The 23,409-nt window shown below is 41.4% G+C and overlaps 1 protein-coding gene across 4 annotated transcripts in view; it reads right to left on the reverse strand.

Moving 5' to 3' along the window:
- apbb2b (amyloid beta (A4) precursor protein-binding, family B, member 2b) overlaps nt 1-23,409 on the reverse strand; it is a 35,009-nt gene that overhangs the window by 5,854 nt on the left and 5,746 nt on the right. For all 4 annotated transcript variants that reach the window (XM_053334359.1, XM_053334343.1, XM_053334351.1 and 1 more), the window contains exons 4-13: nt 18,176-18,420; nt 17,132-17,263; nt 16,475-16,546; nt 14,976-15,026; nt 13,238-13,323; nt 12,800-12,860; nt 9,170-9,316; nt 8,428-8,555; nt 4,565-4,679; nt 3,011-3,098 (exon numbers count right to left, since the gene is read on the reverse strand). In XM_053334359.1, the coding sequence (XP_053190334.1) occupies nt 3,011-3,098; nt 4,565-4,679; nt 8,428-8,555; nt 9,170-9,316; nt 12,800-12,860; nt 13,238-13,323; nt 14,976-15,026; nt 16,475-16,546; nt 17,132-17,263; nt 18,176-18,420 (1,125 nt within the window). The remainder of the gene's footprint in view (nt 1-3,010; nt 3,099-4,564; nt 4,680-8,427; nt 8,556-9,169; nt 9,317-12,799; nt 12,861-13,237; nt 13,324-14,975; nt 15,027-16,474; nt 16,547-17,131; nt 17,264-18,175; nt 18,421-23,409) is intronic.

A 23,409-nucleotide genomic window follows, 5' to 3' on the forward strand; every position in this document is an offset into this window, starting at 1 on the left:
AGTGAGCAGTTGGAGTCGACTCAAGTAAATAAAACCTAAAGTCCGTTTCAGTCTGTCCACTGTGGCCTCCTGAAGTGACCCGCATGCTCAGTTGATCATTAATGACGTCACGCACAGAACGGTGTTTACGGAAGCAAACATGGCAACGGCAACAGCCGGTGAAGTTACTGGTAGTCTCAATTATGGTCTAACGTTAAAAACAGTGTGTGGTGGCAGCCAGCACATTTGTGAGTGGGTGATATTAAAAGGAGGAAGAGGAGAAAGAAAATCAATACTTTAATGATGTCTTTATGCGGAGCATTAGGTGTGTGTTGCTGTGTGTTGCTCCAGAATAACGTGAAAGCCCCATTAAATGTGACCTGACTGTTCAGATTGCGGTCGATTTTAAAAAAATCTGATATGTATCCGATTCAGTACCACATTTGAAAGTGGCCTGAATCGGATTTAGAAATGTCAGATTCAATGCTACTTGTGCTGTTCACATTGTCAGAAACAAATCAGATATGGGTCACATTTGAGCGAAGAAATCAGATTCAGGTTACTTAACTGCGGTGTGAACGTAGCCTTATTCTTTTTGCTGAAGTCATAGTGAAGAGAAGTGCTGTCTTTAATGACAGTTACTTCAGAGAGATTTGCAGAAGTGACTTGAAAGGGGGTCCACCCAAAGCATGTAACACCAGGAGTAAATCCCACTGCAGAGTCAAGGAGCACATGACAGGTCTGTATTCTGACTCCTTTTAAGAAGCGCTTAACCAGCAGGTGTGCAAGAACAGAATTATTTTCTTAGCCTTCATGCCAGGATGAAATGGCTGCAGCATATGTTTCAACCTTAGATGCCAGATTTCTATCTACTAGCAGCTGGAGGAAGGTTAACACATGGGACAGAGGGCACAATATGGGATCTGAGCCCTGGTCCACACACCAGTGCTTAAAAGCAGACCATTTCCCTAGATAACAGGCCATAGTAGAAGGGGCCTGTAGCCCCTAGATTGTGTGTACCACTGCAGGGAAAAATCCTAATCTCTCCAAAACGCTCCTGTTCAGGGGCCAGGCCCTTAACCACTGAGCTATCAGTGGGAAGTGTAGGATTGAGAAGTCAAGCTGTGAGAGCAAGTTTCAGCTTGATGCAGCACGTTGCCATGGCTTCCCTGATAGCCGCTGTATGACAGTCAGGAACCATAACATGCTCATGCGTTCTGAGACCACCAGAATGGCTGTTATACTCTCCTCCTGAATGCATACTAGACGGCTAGGAATCAGGGTGACCGGGGGAGAGGTGTAGGAACATCTTGTGAGCTTATGGAGAGCCATAGTGCACATCTTGTTTTGAGGTGAACAGATTTTTTAACGCAAACCTTTCCCACAACATTTGAACAGCCTCCTCTCATTCCTCTCGACCTATGCATGACATCAGGTCAATGGCTTGGTTCTGTTTTCCTCGGATGTAAATGGGGTTCTGTCTGATCTGTGATGGAGCACAGGTTCCTGTGGGACCACAGCACGAGACTTCTGGCCATTTCCAGAAGCTGAGCTGAGTGAACATTGCCCTGGCTATTTATATACAACACTATTGTCAATTTGTTTTGAAATGTTTGAGCTCTTTCAGCAGTGCAGACAACTTCAGACAGTTTATGTGGAAACCACATAGATATCCAGATATTTCCAGGTATTGACTAGGATGGGGGGTGAGAGCTCTTTTGCCAGTTTATTGCAAAACCCAGCAGAGACAGGTGTTTTACACTTTACTGTGTGGAGAGCTGCACTCTCTCTTGAGGATACCATCACAATTAGTGCCAGCGTTTGAGGGAGCTGAGTCATCAGACTCGTGCCCAGCATCATGCACACCTCCCGGGCTGCGTTGGTCAAAAATGTTCAGTGCTTTTTCAACCGTGAAACCCACACGGTCAGACCAGCAGCCATCTCCATCACCTTCCACTTTCAGTGCCGCAAAGACGTCCGCTCACCCCTGTAACTCTGCACAGGTGAGCACAGAAGGCACACACAGCCCATAGGTTGTGATCTATCCCTCAGCTCAGGACAATGGCAGCACAGTGGGCATCGAAGCTGGAGGGCATTATGTAGACACTTGCTACATGGGACAAAAGTAGACCATTCTGACAAGGTGCTTTCTTCAAAAGTGACTGCATCACATGCTGAAGAAAAATTGGGAGCAAATCTCAGGTCAAGCCTTTCTTTTTTTAAAGTATATTTTTTGGGCTTTTTGCCTTTTTAATGGACAGGTTAGTAGAGATAGACAGGAAACAGGAGGCAGAGAGAGGGGAATGACATGCAGGATAAGACCGCTCGGTGCGGGATACGAACCGGGGTCACCTGCAGCGAGGACTGTAGCCTCAACACATGGGGCGGGTGCTCTACCCGATGAGCTATGCTCAACCTGAGGTCAAGCCTTTCTGATATACCAGAGATGCAGCTCTGAGATGGGCAACAGCGAGACATAATGGCACGAAAGAAATCTTCACAACTGTGCATGCATGCAGTGATAAACTCGATAATAGAATGAGTATGATGGATGAATGCCATTACAATAGTAAACAGCATGTTTAAAAAAAAGGTACCCATGACTCTGATAAACTTTTACTGGCACTGGGCTGGCAGTTATATAAATATATGAAAAGTGCTATACAAATAAATTTACTTCAATCTTAACTTAAAAATTGAACTCCCTTCTCCAAATTAAGTTAAAATAATGAACACTGGCACATTATGCTTTTGCACTGGACGAATAACCAATAAAACTGAACTGTTGTTTAGGCCAAAAGTTATTCAAAGTGAGACATGTATATCTTAGCAAAGACAACGCTGTGTGTTTAAAACACAGCTTTTTCTGAGATACTGCGCTCTCACAAATGACAACTTTGAATGTCAGCAGCCACCCACAAAAAATATTACTTATGTGTTAATTAATGCATGACAACTCTCTCACACACACACACACACACATACACATACACACACACTTTGTCGTAAATGCTGTATGTATGAAGCCTACCTTGCAAAGGGAGATCTAGTCCTGCCTGCATTCTGTCCTGGAGAGAGCCTCCTGCCATTGCTTTGGCATTCTTTCGCTCTGTCATTATCTGGAGGAGAGAGAGAGAGAGCAAGAGCATTAGAAGGGGAAGGAAGGGCGGCGATGAAAGCAGACACACAGATATGGAGTATGAGGAAATGGCGTGTAAAAGCAGAGCAGAATTAGTAAACCGTGGCAAAGACACAGGGGAGGAGGGCAAAGAGACAAAGAGAAAGATGTGTGAAAGTGAAAGAGGATGAGGGAGAAAAAAAAGATGAAAGAATCAACACAAAGACGCTCAGGAAAACCTAGAACAGCATCATTCCTGATACTGTCATGATGTCTACACATTTCACCTGCAGAGCACAAACACACACACACGCACATTTACCAGGTCACACAAGCCTTTTTCAGCAGTGCAGCTGCTCACACAGAAACACAGTACCAGGCAGATGAAAACAGGCAAAATCACTCTCTCTCTCTCTCACACACACAAACAACCACCACATATAAATTATACATTATTCAGACAGTTAGTCACAGAAAATCTGCATCTCATCAACTCCTGCGGTGTCCAATTCTCTCTTATTTATCCTTTTATCTGTGACAAGTGTGGACTAAACAGACTTGATGTTCTATAATATAGGCTAACTGTAAAATGTGGGACATTTAATGTAACTTTAATATAAACATGAATTTAATATGAAGGACAAATGGCTCTATCTCTGCCTTTTTTTCTCTAGCAAATAACATTTTCAACTTAATAGTCAGAACAGGGCAACTGTGGGCACCAGGAAGAAAGTTTTGAAGACATGATCACTTTAAGGTACCTTATAAAAGTGAACCTATAATTGGATTCAGCACCAAATTATGAGTCTACATAAATAACGTAAGCATTTCTATCCTGTTTCCCCAAATGAAATCAAAGTTGTAAAAGGAAAGTCCATAAATTCCGAGCGACTTTAGTAAATTAAACTGACACAATAAAAGCGTGGTTTGAATGCTATTCTTCTAACCCTGTTTGCAGAGTTGTATTCATCTGTATTCATCCAACAGTGAACATGCAGTGCAGAGAAAGCAAGCTGATAACAATGTGGGGAGTTTAATCTTGTTTTTTTGGACTTTTTGAGGATTGCAGATACCCTGTGCAAAGATGAAAAAACTGTGCTTTGACAGTGGAATGGTAAAGATGATGAAACAACACAAGCACTCTTGAAGTTGGGCATTTCAATGTGTAAGTGAAGATGTCTGTTCTCAAGCACGAGCACTACAAGAATAAGTACACTTGGGTAAATGTGTTGTTTTTGCTTTGGAAGTGGTTGATATTTCCTTTTGTTTCTTAGTATTTTAATGTGGTTTGTTTGCAAATTTAATTGGTAATGGCCATCAGCACCACATTTTCATCTCTCCCAGCCTGCTTGTTTGGTAAGAGCAACATTACACCCACCAAGTATTTGTCTGGTTTGGATTTTATCTGGGTCTACTTGCCAAATCGTAACTTGGCCTTGTGTCTGGACTCCAGCCTGAACCACTTACCCGGGAGCAGATCTCATGCAGGCTGGTGGCGATGGCTTTGGCTGGCGTGTCACAGCGGAACACATGACATTTCAGGATCCTTGTGTTTTTATCTCGTGCCACATATGCAAAGTCCCTGAGAGGAGAAAAACAAAACAAAACACAGGGTTAATGAGGACACACAAGTGGAGGTGACTGACAAGGGTGTGAAGACTAAAGGGCGGGGGGGGGGGTTTGTGGAACTATTTTTGGTTCTACCTGGAGACAGAGAAGATAAATGATGCAAGTGTGTGTGTGCGTCCAGTTTTTGGACTGACAGCACTTGGAGACAGATGAGAGATGAGCTGACCTTTATCAGTCTGATGACTACAGAACACACACACATACGGACATACACGCATTCAGGTCGATGGACCCCAGAGATCAATAGAGCAGTGTGATGCAAAGGGGAGCTGAATAAAGTGACAGCAGGGAAGAACCTTCCCCTGGGCCCACTGGAGCCGAAAACAATTTAACACAGCTGAACAGAAGGAATGAAAAGAAGATGGAAAAAAAGAAAAAGGAGAGAATGAGGAATGAAGACTCAACATAGAGCACTCTGCAGAAGAAATACAGCTGCACCAAATTAAACCGGCCCAAGACACGCACAAATGTCGATTTACGTCATTCAGAAATGTACAAAAAACTAAATAATTTCCTTCAAGCTGTGTGCTTCAATATGCCATGCTATGCAACAGGAAACACAGGCCTGAGAGTTAACAAGATTTCAGAGCCCGGCCCCTCAGGAAAACTTTACACAAAACATTCCTATTTTTATGTGTGTGTGTGTGTGTGTATGTGTGCGCACGCGTGTGTGTGTGCATACTTTAAAAAAATGCTTGTAGACAGGACAGAGGAGGTCACCATTTCCTACGTCTTTAAGAGTGTGTGCACAGCGGTACAGTACATAGAGAGTCACTTTGAAGACCAGAAAAATGAGACGCAGAGGAAATTAAACAATAAAGAATGACAGAGATGATGGAGTGATACTGTAGGAGGGTTGGGACATGAAAAGAAGGAATGTGTTTACCTCTCTCTGTGTCCAAGGAAGCAAGGGAGGAAAGGAAAACAGTTAAAAACAGCAGGCAAAAGAAGTGTCAACCACAGAATTGATATTAAGATTCATATTCAGTCCTTCTGTCACCTCCCCTAGAAAAAAAGCGTCAATATTAGAATAAGAAATGTGTGTGTGTGTGTGTGTGTGTGTGTTGAAGGGGTGTAAAAAAGGTCAAAGCAGCACTGCAGGTAATTTCCATGCATACTTAACCTTGACGTACAATATGAATAATGGACAGAAAATGAATAAAGTAAGAGGGAAAAGAGAGAAGGGGGCAATATCTGGGACAGAGAGATTTTCTTGATGGCGGCAATTAGCTTTAATTGGCTGCTGTTGGTTTGTATTTCTAAAAAGAAATAAAAGGAAATTGGTTGGGAATATTTAAGAGCCATATAAATAAAGAAGCTAAGTGTGAGTGAGTGGGTAGCGAGAGGAATAAAATAAGAGAATAGTGAAATACTGGGAGGGGGAAATTGGAAGTGAGCTGCAACAATGTACATGATAAAGTGTAAAGACGGGGGCAGAATGAAACACCCAGATGAGTAGTAAAGATAAAAGTGAGAGGAAAGAGAGGAAGGGGGAGGGTGTGTGTGTGTGTGTGTGTGTGTGTGTGTGTGTGTGTGTGTGTGTGTGTGTGTGTGTGTGTGTGTGTGTATATAAGGGAGGACACCCCTGAAAATGTCAAGGTTGCTGTGGGAATCTGTAATCTCTATGGTGATAATGAGTTTCGTGGCACACGGGAGAGAGAGTGGGAGACACTGGGGTACCATTCCTGTCCTGACAAAACCACTCCAATCATTTGCAAGGGTACAAGACTGTGTGAGAGAGACAAAGAGATACAAGAAAAAATTAAAACTCGCTGCTCCAACCAGGTTTCAAATTCCACAGCCGCTCATATCTTCAAACTGACCAGTCTGAGTACGAATAAGAAAATGGGCAAATATGGGGAGCATTTTTGTATTAAAACAAACGTCTGGATATTTAAAATATGAGCGTGTGAGTGAATTTTTGATGCCGATTTCCTACGATAAAGAAAATGTGTTCAACTGCTGTGAGTTCAGAGATTTCCACAAAAATATTCAGATTCACACAACTCATTTATCAGTAACCAGCAGTGCTACTTTAATTTAGCCATCCACATCCAAACCAAAACGCACAACTCAGACATCAGATTTCTTACGTGTCACCCGAGTTCCTATAAAACTGTCTGGTTGTAAAAATCAAACCTCAAACTACCTGCACAGCAACATCCCCTACAGACAGAGGCCTGACCACTCTTGTCTTCTCCTTAACAATGAAACAAAAGAGCAGAAGTGATGATTCCAAAAGTAAGAGAAACATATAAATATACTCACAGTGGTTTGTTTTCTCTATTTTGGCAAGTAATCCTTTGAACGGGAGCGTCTTTAGGCACTCACACCATCTATTCCTGGTGATGCTGCATGCGAGTACACACTCCTCAACCTGTCCGCTCCACACCCTGTGAGCACTAACCATACCTCCCTCTCTGTCAGGCTCATCCCCCTCTCCCTTTCCCCTGCCAACCCCCTCACCTCCCCTCCCTTTCCCTCTCTATAACCATCTCCTCGCCTCCTCCCACTGCTGCAGCTAAGGTATTCCCACTGCTCTGACTCTCCCACTATATGTAGAAGTGGATGGCAAGAAATTAAGGTTAAGTACGCAGGAAACACACAATCATATTATCTGAAGGATCTGGGTGATCCTTATAGCTGTAATTATACTGTAACGTACACCCCTGCATATATGTGTGTATGTGTGTGTGCGTCTGTGTTATACAGAAAAAGACAGAGAGAGAGAGAGAGAGATCCCTGAGGCAACAGAATTCTGCAGTTCTGCATATGCCAAGGGCTTTTAGCCTTCATCTTTTCCCTGAGTGCACTCGTTCTTACTATGTATGTGTGTGTGTGTGTGTGTGTGTGAGTGTGTGTGAATGTGTGTGTGTACATGAACAGGCACGTGCCAGCTCGACAGCAGCTACCAGCCTCTCCAATCCACATCACCCGGCTGTGCCTGATGGTGATAACCTACATTTAGTATCTTTGCGTGCGTGCAGCAGCAGTGTACAGCGCCCTCTGGTGGTCAGCCAGCAGCAGCACTAACACACTGGTGGTGGTTTAAAGTGGTTTTCATTTTGACCTTCATGTATCCAGGAGAGGTTTGTGACGCTAGTTTGCTTTTTGTTTTTCCCTTCAAATTTCTTGCGTCAAACATAGAAGCTGCCCAGTGCAGTGACGGTGGGAATTTGTTTTCGGTCGACCTCCCTGTGCTGAGCTAAGCTGAGGTGAAAGTGAGGGACGGATAGTCAGGTGGGGATTTGTGGTGAAAGAGAATAAAGGCTATTCTTCCCTTTCATCCTCTCTTTTGTACTGATGAATTAATCTTTCATAAGCATCCCTTCATCATCAATCATTAACTGTTCTCTTCTGCCTGTCACCACACCACCCATCTGGTGCCCTCAATTGTTCCCCTGACCTTTTACTGAGTGTGTGTGTGTGTGTGTGTGTGTGTGTGTGTGTGAGATGCACCATTGATTTCATTCACACTCAACTAATGTAATAATTAAAGAATTAAAACCTAAACAACTGAAAAATTGCAGAACAAAGGCCTCAATAAGTCACAACCTGAATGATCAGTATATAACTCTGGATTGACTCAGAACATAGTACATAGTAGAACAGAGCACACTCACAATCCATCAATCAAAAACAAAAAGGAAATGAATCAATGAAAAGAATAAAAAGGAGTGTGGGTTGAGACAGTGACTAACCTGCCATTGTCTCGGCCAACGCCCCAGACTCGGATACTTGCGATTGGCTGAGAGTGAAGCACACTGCGGTCCATGGGGTCAACCAGGTTTAACATATTATTCTCCAGCACCAGGTACATGTCCTTCCCCTAGACCAACACACACACACACACACACAAACACAGGTCCTTCAAATCTCATCATAGAAACATGCAATCCTCATTTCCTGCAGCTGAGCATGTTGCATAAAAGTGATTCTTTTAAAGGTCAGGTGCTTTATTTTACTTCAGTATATATGCCCGTGTGTGTGTGCAGGTAAAATGTGTGTGTGTGTGTGTGTCTGTGTGTGCATTCACACGTGTCCTCTGGCTTTGAAGGCATCTAAATAAATTATCAAACCCCAAAAAGAGGGGGCAGGAGATGAAAGGTTATTGAAAGAGGGTTGAAGCTCTCTCTCTCTCTCTCTCTCTCTCTGCTCTGTCACTTCACATTAAACACAACCACCGCAGAGAGAGGGGAGGCTTCATAACATTGCTCTACTTTTCTCTCTTCATTCCTCCCGCCTTCTTCCATCTTTTGACACATATTTCAGAAGACTGTTGCCCCAGCTAACTTCTGTTGCTCTTTTTCTTTGCTCCACCCTTACACATTCATCTACTTAAATCTGTACAAGCAGCCCTCCTCTACGAACCCTTCACTTCTAACAACTACAAGCTCTTCATTCCCAGAACAGCACGACAACGCTGTACCCTCCCTTACTCACCTCTCCCCAGATGCCGACGGTGTCCCGGATGTCATTCTTGCAGTAGGACAGCTGTCGGATGCAGTTGTTAACCGCAACGCTGCTCTTCCCCGGAGCCAAGTCCTCCTCAGCCATCTCTACCCATCCCAGAGATCTTACAGCAAAACACTGAAAACACACCAATGAGTGGGGATACTTTTACATATACAGTACATTACTTACAGACTTTTTACAAACAGACAAGTAGGATTCTGTTTTAGGTTCTAATAAGTTTTAAAATGAACTTTTTGGGTTACTTTAAATGACAAAGCCATTGTGTTTAAAATAATACACGTAGGGTTTTGAACTCTAAAGATTCTGTGGATAAAACCAAAGTATTCGAACTTCACAAAGACGAACACTAAACAGATGAAGACAAAAATGCATCTTGGTAGACAAATAGAGACGAAAAGAGGAGAGAGACTCATCCATCTGTCCTCATCAAGTATTCATTTGACCTCAGCAGACCATTCAGAAAGTGCTCTGCAGACAACAGAGAGCCATGATGAAAGAGGCCAGAGAGGGAAGGTTGGCACAGATAGACATAGAGGTGACAGACAGTAAATATAGTGAGTCACTATCCTGAAAAACTGCTGGGAACATAGAAGTGGATCAAACATGTGTGTATTAAATACATGTTCTTGCATGCATACAGGAAGTATGTGTATGCATTATATGTGCATATGTATAGTGACACTTGTAGACCCTGTTTTTTTTTTTTAAAAAAAGAAAAAAAGAAGAAGATCTATCTGCTTATTGTAGTTTTTAATATATTCTGCTCCTGCAAACACACTCACGAACACAGTTTGAAGTTCTCCACAACCAGATATAAGTCTTCTATGTGGCTCACTCTGCAGGCGCACGCACGCATACACATAGAATACAGATGAATCCACACACTTGTGCAAACACGCACACACAAACCTCCCCACGCACAGTGCCTCCCTCCCAGCTGCAAAGAGTCTGCTGTATGTTGCGTTGCTGATTAAGACCAGTAGGTGGTAGCAGCTATGCGACGTACAAACTGTGCAGCCTCGATTTTATTTTATGCAAACTACAAATATCATAAAACCAGATTTTTTTTTCTTGATGTAATCTTTGTGCTTAACAATGAGCTAATAAATTGGAAATTGTCTGTAAATAATCATAAATATTTGTCCTTATTAGGTGTGTTTGGATTTTAGATTACAGTAATAAATCTAAGTTTGTTTATTTGAGTGGCAGATGCTGCAGCAGGCTGTTTGCATGTGTGTATGTGTGTGTGTGTGTGCGTGTCAGAGCGTACTACCGGACCAGATGCCCTGACTGTAGGCCTGTGTTTGTGTCTGGTATTCATCACAATGTCACTGTTGCTAAGGATTATGAATTTCTGCCAGACAAATACACAGAGGGAAACAGACACTAAACAGCCAAATCAGCACCACATCATCATCAAGCTGAGTGTTGGCTTTAAACTCTAATCTGCAACGCTTCTATTTAGTCATCTGTAGGAACACCACACACACACCTTGGAATCTATTTCAGCCCTGCGGCCATCCTCTGTGGTTTCTTACACAATGCATGACTCTGTATCATGTCTGATAAATGATTCACTTTTTGTCAGTGCAATTAGTTAGTGAATTTATACCTGGCACTGACATTTGCTGATATCAGCCAAAAGAGCTGCTGACTAATATGTTTTATTATGCTTGACTCCTTGATTAAAAAGGCTTAATGTCTAGTTTGAATCTTTAGGTTTTGATTTTTAAGAGGCCTTGATAATCAATGCACCAATGTGCAGCATGGAGCTGTGCTTCTTAGTCTCACCACTTGGCGGCAGTATTGTTTAGACAGCGACCCTGATCAACATAAACACCACTGGTAAACAAACAAGCTGAGGACATCAACAGATTAAAAACATATCATTTCGACACCATGTGTACAGCACATGGTGATTATGATCTACAGTGTTTAATAGTAGGGTTGGATAGAAGTCTGGAGTATGTAGCTTTAGATTCTGGCAAAAAACCACTAACTAATTAGAGATGTAGGCTGATAAGTTTTGCTGAAAGCATTAAAAGGCATATAGGGTCAAAATATGTATTTTCCATAAGTTGAGGTATTCTGCCAGCCACACAAAAATACTTACTGTGTTTTGTAGTTTACATAAAAGCAGAATGGAAATATGTGTTGAACAGTGGGGGTATTTATTGACCTCAAAAGAGCTTTTGATACAATAGATCATAAGATATTAATGAGTAATCTGGAACACTATGGCATTAGAGGTGTAGCATATTCCTGGCTGAACTGAAGAGCTATCTGGATAACCGGTACCAGTATGTAAATACTAACACTGAAAATTCAGAGCGTCAAAAAGGTCACCTGTGGGGTACCCCAAGGGTCAGTGCTTGGACCCAAACTTTTCAGTCTCTATCTAAATGATATTTGTAGAGCATCAGAGCTGCTACATTTTGTTATTTTTGCTGACGACACTAATTTGTTTTGTTAACATAAAGATCTGAATGAGCTTCTGGATATAGCAGAAACTAGTGAATTGTATAATTTGAAAAAATGGTTTGATGTGAACAAACTGTCACTGAATTTAAGTAAGACAAAATTTATAGTGCTTGGAAATAAAAAAAATCAACAATGAGGTTAAACTCAGGATTAACAAAGTTGTATGAAAACAAATTCCTGGGTGTAATGATAGACCATAAATTAAACTGGAAACCCCACATAAACTACATTAAATCAAAAATATCAACATCTATTGCAATACTCTAATAAAACTAAGGGTATCTTGGACCATAAATATTTATTTATTTTGTATTCCTCACTCATTCTTCCTTACATTACATACTGTATAGAGATATGGGGAAATACTTACAAGACTAATACAAATTGCATTTTTTTGTTGCAAAAAAGAGCTATAAGATATACACACAATTTGAGGTTTATGGATTTGGTTAACTTTAAAACATTACAGCTAATGAGCACATTGTAAAACACTTCCAGACTGTATCCAAGGGTTACTCACAAAGAGGACAAGCACTTATCCACTGAGGGGAAACTTCATTTTTGAAAGGAAAAGGGCAAGAACTAATGAAAAGTAGATGTGTGTCAGTGTATGGAGTGAAGTTATGGAATGATTGTGACATTGAATTGAAAGAAAGTAAAAATATGAGTTCATTTAAGAAATTATTTAAAATCGAAACATTTATGTTATGTAAGAAGTGAATATGGGGATTTGTGGATTGTTGAAATCAGGTATCTGGATATTTATGCTTTTAGTTTGTTAGGAGAAATTAAATTGTTAATTTATTGTACTTTGTCATGTTTAAAAGCCATTGCTACTGACATAAGTTTTGTTTGAAGACATTTAATTCATGTTTTAAAAAGGGTAGACAAAATAAGCTCAGGCTTCAGTCTACACCTTTTTTTCAGTCAAGGAAAATAAAAGAGAATATAAGAGAGATTAATTCATTTGTAAGAGAAACATATAAATGATGTAAATGATGAAATAATTAAATAAAACTGACCTAACCTACTGCACTGTACCATATCTACAATAATTGAAGATGAATTATGACTCTACAGGTTTTGAAATTATCTGAAAAGTAAAAGGCTTCTTACCTTTGCTTCTGGATCACTGTTGATACTGCTGGACTCTTCTTCTTCCACTGTTGGACGGTTCCTGACATTTAAAAAAAATAATAATAGTAATAAGATTAGCAGTGTTCAATTACTGTTATAACCAATTACTGATTTGTTAGCATGGTAACCAGTGTGTACCAAGGCAACAGGCAGTCATTACACTAACAGGGAATATGGAGCTATTTCCTGAGTGTAAGAACTAACTTCCTGCCTTGCCTGATATCATTAAACTCAAACACTGATTAAAGTCAAGATTAGAGAAACTAACCACACAATACTGGGGAACAGACAGATAGTGAGAGTGGTAGTTGAGTAGAAAGAAAAAGAAATAAACACTTTTGCTAACCATTTGCAACTCTGGTGTCGTGCAGTGCATAGAGGTGGTTTGGTTTTTGTGTGACTGTACATGTATTTCACCTTAGTTTGAGTGATGCATAGCGAAGTGTAGCACCCTCAAACTCCTTCAGACTGGGGTCAGGGTTCACTGTGGCTGCCTGCAGGTCCTGGTGCACATAGTTGACATCATCAGAGTGAGCAAAATGACCAAAAAACTTAAAGCCCCTTTCACACATGTTACTCATAATATGAGTGGCTTTCGCCAGCTGTCCCAAACATTTGTCAATATTTGCTTTTCTTTTCAGTGCCTTTACAGTTGCATAGTAATGTATTTGAAAGTGATCTGAATGCATTTTGATTACCTTTTAAAGCTGCAGTTGGTAACTTTGAGGAGAGAGAGGACTTAGCATCAAATTTGAAGAAGTACAACTTTCAGATCCCTCCCCCTCCCTCTCCACTGCACTCCTGCCCTGCCTCCAAAGTCCCTCCCCCTGAGGAGGCTGACGTGCTCACGACGGCACGCGACCATCGATGTAATACATGAACTACACTCCACACAGCTAGATATAAAACGCTTTACAGTGACTTTCACATGGCTATACCGTACCTAGAAACTCAGAGATATGAGCTTGACCGAGCTGAGGAGGAGGGGGAGGTGGCTGTGTGGAGGAAGGGGGAGGGGCCTGTGTGCGTGAGCAGTGATTGACAGCTGTCAGACACTCCATCAGACACAATCCTGGCTCTGATTGGTTCTTTTTGTCCAGTCGCGGTGGATTCTGGCAATTTGCAGTAGGAGCAGTAGGCGGGGCTAAATGAGCCTGGGTTTTTCTTGTTTTTTTTACAGATCACTAGTTTCATGTAATGCTGTCTTTACATAGTGACAGTCTTAGCAAATATGACAAAAAGTTACTTTTATAAGACTTACCAACTGCAGCTTTAATGTAAGAGGATGTCAAATTTATATTATTCTTTACACATCAATGTATTCTTATTGCTTGCCTTATAGCTTTAACTTTCCCATAATTTGGTGTTTTTTCACATGAGAAAGCTTCCTACTATTAGAGAGAACTTCAAAGTCTCTTATTCTTTATTTACACTGTCATACAGTGTATAAGAATTCCCTAGAACTTGCATGTTTTTCTCCAGGAATGCTGGAACTGTGACAGAAGTCTCACCAGGGCATGAACCACCTAATTGCATGAGCAAATTAAGCAAAAATGTCTTTGAATCCTGTTCCAGCATGACACATATTTGTGTATCTACCATAACAGTCACTGGTTACACAGCATGTGGGAGAGGGGCTAAAAGGACACAAACCTGCCAGGAACAAAGTGTAAATGTTTTGACCCCACACAGTATATACAGTATGCCAGCATGCATCCAAGTGCAGACAGGATGCCCTTGCCGTATGGAGAATGGCAATGGTGTGTTAAATGTAATGGGGCATGCTATATCAAGGAAAGAAAGTTGACATTTAGTATGTACACACACTTGTGTGTGCAAACATTCAGATCTGTGCCAGCAGGAAGGAAAGATGAAAACATTTTAGCGAGTGAACCTTGTAAGTAAAGAAAGAAACAACTTGTTGAGCGTGTTGCTGCAGCCGAGTAACAGAGATGTTTCTACTCATCAGGCATGACAAAATGCTGTGGTTGGTGCAGTTATATTTATGTTGAAGCATCAGCCACACATGCTTTTGCCCAGGCAGTGAATTTCTAGCATGTAATGCATAAATACACACACTCAAAAAGTGGACAAGTTAGACCACGAACAAGACTCAGTGACTCAGTGTGTGTTTCTCTGAGTGCATTATACTTGCCTTCCACACTTCACTATCAATCTTTCCGCCAAAATCACTCCACATCTGTTTCTACATACAGTGTTTAAAACACACGTACACATAAAGTTGTGGGTCAAGGGCGGGAGGAGAGCAAGGGGAGAAAGACAGAACAAGGCTGTTAGCTAACTAGCTCACTCCACACTGGTGCCTGTTGCAATAAGGAGCAACTCAGCAAAAACATTTCGCCAACAAAAAGGCCAAGATCATCAATCAAGACTGTTTTTCTTTGTTTCCTCAAATGTTTCTTGCTCCTATTGAACATTCACCTCACTACTGAGAACCTATTAATTCTTGATTAGTAGAATATGAACAATACAGGACATGCAGTACAGTGCTGACTTTCAACCTTCATTTTAATAGTAAAATTACACAACACAGTTGAGAGAGAACAACAATATATATGCCAATATAACTAAGAAAAAAATCCAATACAAAAAAAAGACTACCAGGAAAGGTAAAATAAAAACAATAGTAAGTAACAGTACATACTGAAGTACAATAAATAAATGTAGTTAGTAAGTTACAACTACAAATACCGTCTCACAGTTGTGTGCCTCTTACATCCATGGACACCCAATATTAGTGTCACCAATTGAGTATGCAACCATATGTGAAATATGGTCTTTCTAGTCTCTTTATGAGTTATGGCTTAGAATAACGGCCAGCAAAGTGTTTTTGCTGAACATTATGATGTCACAGTGAAGTTGACCTTTGACCTTTTCAATATAAAACATCATCGTTTCATTATTTTATCCTATTTGACATTTGTGTGATACTTGTCATAATTAGTGCATGAATTTTTGAGTTATGGGCAAAAACATTTTTGTGAGGTCACATTGACCTTTGACCGCCAAATTCTAATCAGTTCCTCCTTGAGTCCAAGTGGACATTTGTGCCACATTTAAAGAAGTTCCCTCAAGGCATTCCTGAGATATTGCGTTCACAAGAATGGGACAGATGGACAACCTGCCACAGCTGTCACTAGGAGTCATGAAAATAAATATGCAAGTGGATTGTGTGAAGTAAACATATTTTATATTGCACACCTATTATATGATATTGGAATATTATTGCACAAAAATCTGTCTTTGTCTATGAAAGCACACAGGCTGTTGAGAGGTTTTAAGTATTTTATTGCACCTGTCTCCAGAGTGCAGTGTATTATTTTAACCTCATTGTCACTGTTGTCCTTTCAAATCAAATGCGCTGGAGTACAAAGCCAAACCAAATGAAAATGTGTCCCTATCCAAATACTGACTGTACTGTGTGTGATACAAGTAGGGCATGAGGTAACATACACACACATACAGATGCAGCAGGAATAATTTTTTCCATCTGTGCCACACACTGATATTTACGCATAATTACTGTACAAAGAAATACAAAGGCACAGCTCAAGGCTATCGAGCCAAGGAGGAACTAGAAGAGTGGGGGGGTGAGGAAGGGAATAGGGTGTGGAAAGTTTTAAAGTATCCCACCTTGTCTTCATCTTCATGATGCTGAGGGCGACACTCTTGATCAGGCATTCCCTGTAGAGATGTGGAACGAGGCTAAAAAGAGAAAGATACACATACAGAGAGAAAGAAGCATCAAAAAATGTCTTAAGTCTCCATAATGAGAATTCAGAGGGCATCTTTGTCTGTCAGCCATTTTGGCTCCTGTGTCACCGTCTAATACATACATAATCTGCCGGTCAGGCACCCCAGATAGATGTGCCAGAGTGAGATTCTGGCACATCTATCTGTCAACATCAGTCTATTCTGTCTGGATCAATATTGTATCTACACCATGCTCCTCTCTATCAATCTCCTTTTCTCTCTCTGTTTCCCTCCATCATTGTGCATGATTGACTGATTGACTGACTCAGTGTTCTTGCACTCCTGTGTTCTGTTGCTCGACTGGAATATTGACGGCCCTCTTACTCTCTTAGCCCGGCTGTCTTATTGTATATTTCTGCCAATCTTCCACTTATCTTAGTCAGGACTACAGAAAAACAGATATATAATCAGACTCTTACATTCTCCTGTCTCAAAAGACCACATGGAGGCTTCAAATGAATTCTCTCAAAATGTACAGGTTATCACTGATGGCACAGATATTCTTCCACAGAAAAACAGGGAATGTGAGTTACTTACAAAGTAACAGCTGTTAACAAATCCACATGTGGGGAGGATGGGCTCGTGTGTGGAGAGGGGCTCCACCGAGCTGTCGGAGGTGGTGCTGCCCGAGCGAGTAGACGCCCTGAAGAAAACCTCTGCCTGGCACGACTATATGCATACACACACACACAAGCAAAGGCACAGTGATGAGAAACTGCTTTATTTAATACATCTTCATTGGTGCATACAGTCATTAGCAGCTATTCAGGGAATGAGGAAATAGCTGATTTCCCCTGTTAAGATTGATACTGAACTTTTGACAGTAATATTATCAGAGGCACAGTTTGGCCCAAAGGTCATAAAACATCTTCCGCAGGTGCAACACATGGATCGGATCTACTTTCATATGGGTAAGAATTTTATGCTGTGTTGCACAATTATTTGTTTAAAATCATGCACCACACATGATATAGTATTGTTAGAAATAATACTGAGGTTATAAAATGCCACAACAGCATTTACTGTTTAAGGTTCATCAATACATTTCTAAAATCTTGGAGATAAAAAAAGCTGCCTGAAAAAAAAAAAGGATTTTCCAGCCTTTTGTTTTATTACATCCACTCTGATATTCAAACTGTGCTGTATGGCCATCAGAGACTTTTATTGTTTATATAAGCAGAGGGCTTCCAATTGTATTCAGGCTAACAAGGAGGATTTTCATTTTCAACTTAATTGCAAATTCATGAGACATTATTAGCTATATTACATCCACAATTGCTTGTTATATAGTATTTGTTTGTGGTTTAATCTAACTGTCTTCATTATTTTGGTATAAATTTAAGTTTGTGACTTTATTATTATTTTTCCCACCACTCATCTTCATTCTGTGGCTGGACTGTTTTCAGGCTTTAATGTGAGTCTGACCACGGCCAGAGCCAGAGCCACAAAAACATCTTTGATCATTCTGGGGTGATTAAGTTTAATGAGAACATCTGTAAGTCTAGCCACAATTAACAGACAGTTAAAACAAAGACATAATGTGTGAAACCTAAAATGTGTGTTTGTCCTTCTGTGTCTCACCTCATGGTCAGGAGTGGGTGAGGGGCTGAGTGAGCCCAGGGAGTGTTTACGTGGTGTTGAGGCTGTGTGGTCACTCAGGGCCTGGGAGTCTGTCTGCCCAGGGGGTGCAGGGCGGGTGGCAGGCCTCTCCCACTGGGTGGTGCCTGTAGGAATGTGCCAGTAGTAGATACCAGCCATATCTGTGATCTTCTTCCATCCTGGAGGCAGGTCAGGGTCTGTCTGGAATGACTGCTCACTCCAGATATCTAATTGATGGAAAAACACACATTAGAATGATTTATATGAAATTATATGAAATTAGACAAACTGACAGACACCTGCACAGTTAAATGCATATAAACACAACTCTGTGACTACATCAAAACATACTGCAGGAGAGTGTTTTTTCTTCCATATGATCAAATTTGCCTGGTGGAAATGAATACCTCCACGCTCATATACTGATCAACAGCTGACTGGGATAATCAACATCTGCTGCAGCTGTCAGTTAACAACCTGTGCCTTTCCATAGACAACAACTGAGGAAAACTTGTTAAGCACTGGTGTTATATTTCTGTAACAAACACAGGCACATTCTGTAGCTTTTTTTGTCATATTTTTAAATGAAAGAAATCACATTCCTCCAAATATACACAGATACACACAAAGGCCCAAAGCATTCCTCTCACATTTAGAACTGTTAAACAGATGTCAGATGCAGTCCCAATGATCGAGCCAAGAGCAGAATTTAAATATATTAGGATTTATTCCACATGACACAAATGAACACTATCTGCTTCTAGTAATTTTATTAGCTTCTTCTTGGAACACAGTTTCATATTACGATGAGTAGCGTGGATGTATGTTGAATAAGGGGTACTTGCTTGTTTTTTTCAAATCAGTTCATAAATCAGAAGAATGTCCTAAATACAAGACTTATGATCAGGAAAAGGGGCGGACCACCAGTTGTCCATAATGATGCTACTGCACAAGTCAAACTGTCTGACTGTCAGCTGGACTTTATGTCAGTACACACACTAACATGGGCAAAAAGAAAAACTTCATGTCATCAGAAATGCTTTCTATGTTGAAAGTTAAATAAACTTGTCTGGCCACTGACTTTGACATCAAACCAGTGACAACAACAAAGCACACAAGCACTGCTTACATGGAGAGTGCAAATAGTGGCAGGATCATGTTTCACAAAAGATTGTTGCTATTCTTGAGTCCTCATGCATGGATCACAAGGATGCTGTTTGGTTTGATTAGTAAAACATGTCTAAATATGCAGAAAGGACATGATGCCATGTTGCAAATTTGGCGAAACGATCTCCTGGTCTTTAGTGGTACACACAGCTTCCAGCCTCTGTACATTACAAAGTTATGATAGCAATAAAAGCATTAGTGTTACAAAAAATGGTCTATATTACTCACTGTGACAAAGTGAAACTAAACTTATAGCAGTACGAGTGGTGACTGACTTTATTTTGCCAATCAACGAATAAAGTTATGCAGTGAGGTTTACACAATTATACATTTAATTAAAAAGAAACAGTCCATAGCTGTGTCCAAACTCAGAAAAACCTGTTATTATTCAGTGAACTGGCTCAGTATGTATTAACATAAAGATTTAAAGTTCTCAGTACAGAACAGAAGACAGCAAGGGCACATAAAGCAGATGGCTGTTACCATAATTTATTAGACAGCAATACATTAAGGAGGAAATACAGCAGTTACCAGTTAAGACACACACACACACACACACACACACACACACACACACACACACACACACACACAGACTGTGTGAAGATGGACTCACAGTACTAATATAACTGTTCCTTCTATCAGTTCTGTACTGAATGTCATCTCATCTGAAGGTTGCAGCAATCAAGCTATAGCACACATGTACACGTTTAATTACCTCACTTTTGAGGACATTAGACTTACATTAACTTCCTGGAGACTTAACCTAGTCCTAACTATAACCACTACTTATCTAACCCTAAACCTTACCTGTACCTTAAGTATTGACCAAATTGAGGAACAAGCTGATAGTTTTTCCACCAAAGCCACCCCCCAAAATGTGTCCCTGAATGTATGATCAGTCACACTGACACACATAGAGAACTTGATAGCATCTTGTGTATGTGAAGTTGACGTACTGGCAGAGATCGTAAAGATGATCCGAAACTGCATTAGGTGGTGGAGCAACTCATAAAGTTGATATAAACTCTGACAGAGTGGTCAGCTGGTGCTGTGTGTATTTTTGTGTGTGTGTGTGTATGTGTGTGTGTGTGTGTGTGTGTGTGTGTGTGTGTGTGTGTGTGTGATTGCACAAAGAGTTCTCGAAGTGCTGACCATGCTGATGAAACACAGCCTGTGGGCTTGTCGCCACGACAGCAGGCCATATGTCATCATGACGACTGGGTCGGTCCGGATTGAGATGGAATTCAGACACACACACACACACACACACTCAGTCACACACACACAGAGACAGGCATGCACTGATAAGTTATCAAGGCTTCAGTGTATTTAATGCAACAGAATTCATTTGCAAAGCTTAGCAAAATGTGCACACGTTCTTTTTACAAGCACCATCCCTTGGGACTTATGACTGTGCTTTAGAGCAAAAAGCTGTGAAGCAGTGCCTTCTGGGAGTTGCAGTCTTTTATGAGCAAACAAAAAAAAAGAAATAGGTCAGAGCAAATAAAACTACAATAGAGAGAACCTGAGTGTCTCTGTCTGCTATGAGCAAGAGGGAAGATGGTGACTCAGAATGGGTGCCAGTGTGAGATGAACAGACTACTGGATGTGGATTAAAGCATGCGTGTAAAAAAGAAGAGAGAGGGAGAGAGATACACTGGCAGAAATAGAGAGGGAGCAAGAGAAAGAGAGAAAGAGAGAGAGAAAGAGAGAAAGAGAGAAAGAGAGAGAGAGAGAGAGATATCTGGCTGGCTGGCTTGGCTCGGGGGCTATGTCATGCTTCGAAGTTAGCAATGTCATCCTCTGAAAGCACTGGTGCAAGTGCGGAATCAGACTGAAGAGTCTTAGCATGATGACACTGAGGATAAACATAAGCATGCACCTATGCAGCTCACAGAAATGTGCCATGGCAGAGCTACATAGCAGTTAGGCTGTCATAGCCTCAGTTAGCATGCAGCTCCATGCCAGAACAGAGTTGAGCAGAGGGGGAGGGGAGAGCAGTGAGCTTCTGTAGCAAAACACACACACACGTTTTCTTTGGAAAACAACACCACGCATGCACACCACCGCGGTGAGGGTGATACACACTTTGATTCACAACATGCACACAAATAAAGCATGCACAGACCACAGATTCCTATGGCAGACATCTAGAAAACAGATCCACTACCATTAGAGACAAACTTCAGGGACACACATGTATACACAACAACAACAACAGTAATATAGTAATAAAATACATTTAATTTCTTTCATTCAAAGTGAAACTCGAAGTGCCTGCTCTCTCTCTCTCTCACGCACACACAGCTTCCAAACTCTAAACCTACAGTGTAGTGTCCAGTCGACTCCGACAGATGCACCTACCCTCATAATTGACAATCACAATGGCCAGCATGTAGTCTTTCCCCAGCATCATAGTTAGCTAGCTGCCTCTCACATACAGCAACAAACAGAGCTGTAACCACAGCAAAACCCCAGACAGAGAGAGGGAGAGAGAGAGAGAGAGAGAGAGAGAGAGGGAGAGGGAGAGGGAGAGGGAGAGGGAGAGAGAGAGAGAGAGAGAGAGAGAGAGAGAGAGAGAGACTGCTCTTTTCATTCTCGCTTGAGCCAGACCCCTCCGACATACCTACAACAGAGAGAGGAGAGAGGGGGGGACACCGCATGAGAGGGGAGGAGGAAGACAGAGGAGAGAAAGGGACATGGAGACACATTGAGGCAGAGAGTCAGGGAGGATGGAGAGAGAGAGGTAGAGAGACAAGAGAGGGAAAGGTAGACAGAAAGAGAAGGAGAGAGTGAGGTTGTTCACTGTCAGCTGAGCTATGTTTGCTCTTTCCTATATCTGGAGCATCAACAACATCAATAGCGAAAATATGCCTGCCCTTTACACACACACACACACACACACACACACACACACACACACACCTCCCATCTTCCCTTTAGCCTCTCTTGGTTGTCCTGGCAACCCCTGGATTATCTTTCATTCAGTATCATATCCAGTGGAGGTGCGAGGAGGAGGAGGAGCTGAGAGGGACAGAACGATAGGACTGATAAATGGTGAAAAAATGTAAAAGGGGACAACCCTGATATAATGAGTGGAATTTTTCTTTTGCCATGCTGCATTCAAGTTATGTTCTCCTGCAAGTGTTACAATGCATGTTGTTGTGTGAGAATGTAGAGGACCTTACTCAACTCTGCATGTGTGTATGTGTGTGTGTGTATGTGTGAGTGTGTGTGTGTTTTCCCTCCTCTGTGTGAAAGCAGTGTCGTACTGGCCCTCTAACCCACAACATCCACAGAGGAATCTGACACACACCTGGGAAAACAACAGGGCTTTGTCAATAAGACAGAGAGAGAGGCACACAGGAGGACACGGATGTATGGACAACTGTGTGTTAAATATCGATATATTCAACATGAAGGATGCCAAAATCATGATAATCGACTTCTCTCAAACCCTCAGAGGACTATATGTCTTAACTAGAGACTACAATACCACTAACGTCTACCTTTTGCCCCACTTCCACGCATCATCAATACACACACATTGATCTACGTAAAACACAGGCCATCCCAAGAGAGAGTCATCACTGTGGGATGTCAGTGTAGACGAAGACGAGCAAAGGGAAATCAGGACAAAGGAACACATGGAAAGTAAATTCTCCTATAATGACTCGGTTTCAGACCGCTGAAGAGCGCAGCAAAAATTGTGAAATACATAAAAATTCAACAAGACAAGCTGCCAATTATCATCCTTGTAGATAGATGAAATACACAGATGCTTTGAGCTTCCAACCCATGAGGGACAATGAGTCATCATCAGAGAGCGAGGAGAGGAAGAAGCATTCTGCGAGAAATAAAACAGCAACTCAGAGCAGAGCAACTCTTAAAAAGGGAGAAAGGATGGTTTACAGCTGAGCTCATGTCAGAGGTCGGAGCTGCCACTCTAGAGGAGATGGATGTCTTACAACAAAGACAGGGTCAAGGGGTTTTAAGATCCTAATTAAATTGAGCACCCAGATTTTTTCATTCCATTATGCTGACAA

Source organism: Scomber japonicus, chromosome 2 (genome assembly GCF_027409825.1).
Source record: "Scomber japonicus isolate fScoJap1 chromosome 2, fScoJap1.pri, whole genome shotgun sequence".
Lineage (NCBI taxonomy): Eukaryota > Metazoa > Chordata > Actinopteri > Scombriformes > Scombridae > Scomber > Scomber japonicus.